Source organism: Micromys minutus (assembly GCF_963924665.1).
Source record: "Micromys minutus genome assembly, chromosome: 2".
Taxonomy (NCBI): domain Eukaryota; kingdom Metazoa; phylum Chordata; class Mammalia; order Rodentia; family Muridae; genus Micromys; species Micromys minutus.
This window is the reverse complement of record NC_137971.1, coordinates 105,656,032-105,659,616: the sequence shown is the minus strand read 5'-3', so window position 1 is coordinate 105,659,616 and position 3,585 is coordinate 105,656,032. Positions and strand designations below refer to the sequence as shown.

The 3,585-nt window shown below is 48.1% G+C and overlaps 1 protein-coding gene across 2 annotated transcripts in view; it reads left to right on the top strand.

Annotated features, from left to right (window-relative positions):
* Positions 1-3,266, top strand: part of GRM5 (glutamate metabotropic receptor 5) — a gene marked incomplete at both ends in the record, with an annotated part of 544,087 nt that extends 540,821 nt beyond the window's left edge. For both annotated transcript variants that reach the window (XM_080912141.1, XM_080912140.1), the window contains one exon: positions 2,378-3,266. In XM_080912141.1, coding sequence (XP_080768267.1) covers positions 2,378-3,266 — 889 coding nt within the window. The remainder of the gene's footprint in view (positions 1-2,377) is intronic.
* Positions 3,267-3,585: the final 319 nt, after the last annotated feature.

Below are 3,585 nucleotides of genomic sequence, written 5' to 3'. Positions count from 1 at the left end.
CTGTCTCTCTGTGTGTCTCTCTCTGTATCTCTTTCTCTCTCTCTCCTTCTCTCTCTCTGTCTCCCTGTCTCTCTCTGTCTCTCTCTCTCTCTCTCTGTCTGTCCCTCAATGCCTCCTCTTTCCCATCCTTCTCCTGCTCCTTCTCTTTTTACTTAAGATGATTTCCTTACACACTTACACAAATGTTTTCCAAAGCATCTTCCAGTGTATCTATGTATGAACTACAGGCTGTCCATCTTTACATAGAAGTTATGTAAGTCACAGTAAATTGAGAGACTTTAAAAGAGAAGGGGAGGTAGGAAAGAGAGAAAGAAAGAGAGATAGCGATAGAAGAGAGGGAGAAAAGATCAGATATACTTTAAAAAGCAGATGTTTTCAAAACCTTCCTACTAGAAACTGAAGCATCCTTGGGATAAAACTTGGAAGAGATGATCCAGGGATGCTTTTGGTTTCTAGCCCATTCTTTGTATTGAAAGGGGTGCAATGACCTGAAAGTCTAATTACCTCTCTCCAGATGCCTGTTTCTTACGCTGCTGGTAACAGAAAGTGACTAGTTGGAAATCATCCTCTCAATCAAATCCCATAAATAACCTGGGCAATTCTGGGCTGTGCTGCAGAAGTCAGTGGGCACTTGGAAGAGAAGAGTAATGAATTATAAACTCCCAGGGAAGATCATTCCAAGTGGGGGACAAGTACTGAAACTATTAGAAGGAAAGAACATTCTGCTACTACAGATGTGCAGCTCTCTGCAAACTCGGAGATGATGCATCCATGTGACAGACAAGTGTTGCACGGTGGGCGTGTCACTTCATACTCTGAGTTCTGGAGGATGCTAGGTTGCAGTATAGTAATATGATTACACAGAACTCGAGGGAGCCAAGAAAGGAGAACTGTAAATGCAAGTGTGTGATAAAGGAGCATTAAGCAGAGTGAGAAAGAGCTGTGGCAAGGATGATCTGTTGTCGGGAAAGCATCTTAGCTCAGGTGCTCTGGTAGATGCAAGCAGCAAACCTCAGCATGTGTGGATTGAGGCCTCTGCCGGACAAATTAAGGCATGCTCCGGAACAAGGAGACCAGGGAAGCAAGTGGAACCCAAAAGCAAGAACAACTTCTCATCAGAAGTTCTAAAATTATCAAATACATGCTGCAGAGACACATTAATGGGAAAGGACGAGAATAAAATTTTATTTTAAAAATGCATTGATACTTCAGCCCCAGCCCAGAATATTGGAATCTTCTAAGGACACATGTGGTATTTGGCGTATATTCCTTGAATGAGTCTTATAAACTATTAACTTTAGTTACTCAAACTAAGCTTAGTAACCACTGCTTGAGAGAGAAGTTTTCATTCTTTAATGTCCTGTTTGTACTGGGTAGAACAATAGCTTCTGAACCAAAGGTAGCAGGCACCCTCTCATCTTCATGTATCTTCATGGGGATTAACAAAATGATATCTCCATGAGCTATTCCTGTAAGACAACCATATCCTCTTGCCACCATAACGTTTCTGACAGGAGCGTCTATGTTCTGGTGGTTACCAGTCATTTGGGCATAAAGAAGAACATAGATGCTGAAGTTGAGGAATGACGTACATCCTCATCAGAGCAGCCTTCGGAGCACAATGGCTACCTGGAAAAAGAAAGCATGAAGACCTTTAGAATTTCTGTCGGCAAGGCAGCACTTATCAGACCTTAACCTTAGATTGCTGTACTAGGTGTTCAAGGCAATACATGATAGTTTCTCTAGTGGAATTATTGAAGTTACAGACCTAAAATCAAAGTTACTAGAAGAACTCCCGTGGTGTAGAAAATTTTAATTAATTAGAAATGTGTGTTCATTAAATTCATATTTTCCATCAGAAAAGGCAGACTAAATAAAGCCACGTTCAAAACCAGGAGTTCACAGCAGTCCCTAAGTATATGTGCCCATCTGCAGAATAAAAGCGGAGCTGGAGCTCCTGCCCACTACCTGGTAATCTCGCCTCTTTCACACCCTGCCCCTTTGTAGCTGCTGGTGAGTTGAGGTCTTGGTTTAATTAATGTTTCCATCTGGAGGCTGCTAGGTCTAAGAAACCTGTGGCTCTGTGCCAAACTTTTCTTTCCACAACCTCCACATTTGCATTTGCAGACCAAGTGCAGCTGTGCTCATGGTGAGCTCTAAATGCCTGCAGGGCCCTGACGAGTGGTCCTGCGTCCTCGTACTTGATCCCCTTGCTGTAATAATACAGATGATCCGCCTGTCCTGGTGGCTCATTCCTTCTAGGACTACAGAATGACTTTCCTGCTCAAGTCCCCTTCACCTCCCACCATTGGGGAAGCGACTTGGAAAGCTTCTAAGGCACACGCTGAGTCACCTTTCCGCTCTTTTCTCTCCACAGCTCCAATGGAAAATCTGTGACTTGGGCCCAGAATGAGAAGAGTACCCGGGGGCAACACCTATGGCAGCGATTGTCTGTCCACATCAACAAGAAGGAGAACCCCAACCAAACAGCGGTCATCAAACCCTTTTCCAAGAGCATAGAGAGCCGCGGGCCCGGTGCGGGGGCAGGCGGTGGCTCCGGCCCGGGTGCAGCTGGTGCTGGTAGCGCGGGATGCACAGGGACAGGTGGCACAGAGCCACCTGACGCCGGCCCTAAAGCGCTTTATGATGTTGCAGAGGCAGAAGAGCGCTTCCCCACGGCTGCCAGGCCGCGCTCGCCATCGCCCATCAGCACGCTAAGCCACCTCGCAGGCTCAGCAGGCCCCACCGAAGATGACGCGCCCTCGCTGCATTCGGAGACCGCTGCGCGCAGCAGCGCATCCCAGGGTTCGCTCATGGAGCAGATCAGCAGCGTGGTGACACGCTTCACCGCCAACATTTCCGAGCTCAACTCCATGATGTTGTCCACTGCGGCCACGCCTGGACCCCCTGGGACGCCTATCTGCTCCTCCTACCTGATCCCCAAAGAGATCCAGCTGCCCACGACTATGACGACCTTCGCAGAGATCCAGCCCCTGCCTGCCATTGAGGTGACCGGAGGAGCTCAGCCAGCAACAGGGGCATCACCTATCCAGGAGGCGCCCACAGGAGTTGAAGCGGCCCCCGGCAAACCAGATCTGGAGGAGCTGGTGGCCCTCACTCCGCCATCGCCCTTCAGGGACTCGGTGGACTCGGGGAGTACCACCCCAAACTCTCCAGTCTCCGAATCGGCCCTCTGCATCCCATCCTCTCCCAAATACGACACTCTGATTATCAGAGATTACACGCAGAGTTCTTCATCGCTCTGAGCGACTGGACACTTCCCTGGAATAGGCCTGAGCAGAAGACCTCGGTGTTCACAGATGGGCGCAGCCACACCCATAGTCAACCCAGCAGAGAACCTGAGGTGAAAAAAGTCAAGGGCACACAGTGGAGACATGAGATCAATAGTGCTATTTCATGACAGCCGATGACGACACCAACTACACATTTTCTGGCAGATTATCTTCTAGTGGCCTTAGAAAATACGGGCTTTTAAGAAACACTGCTTCTATTTTTGGAGTGCTGACCAGGTCAAGCAGTTTCAATACCAAATGCTTTGCTCTGAAGCAGCAAGCGTGTGAAGCA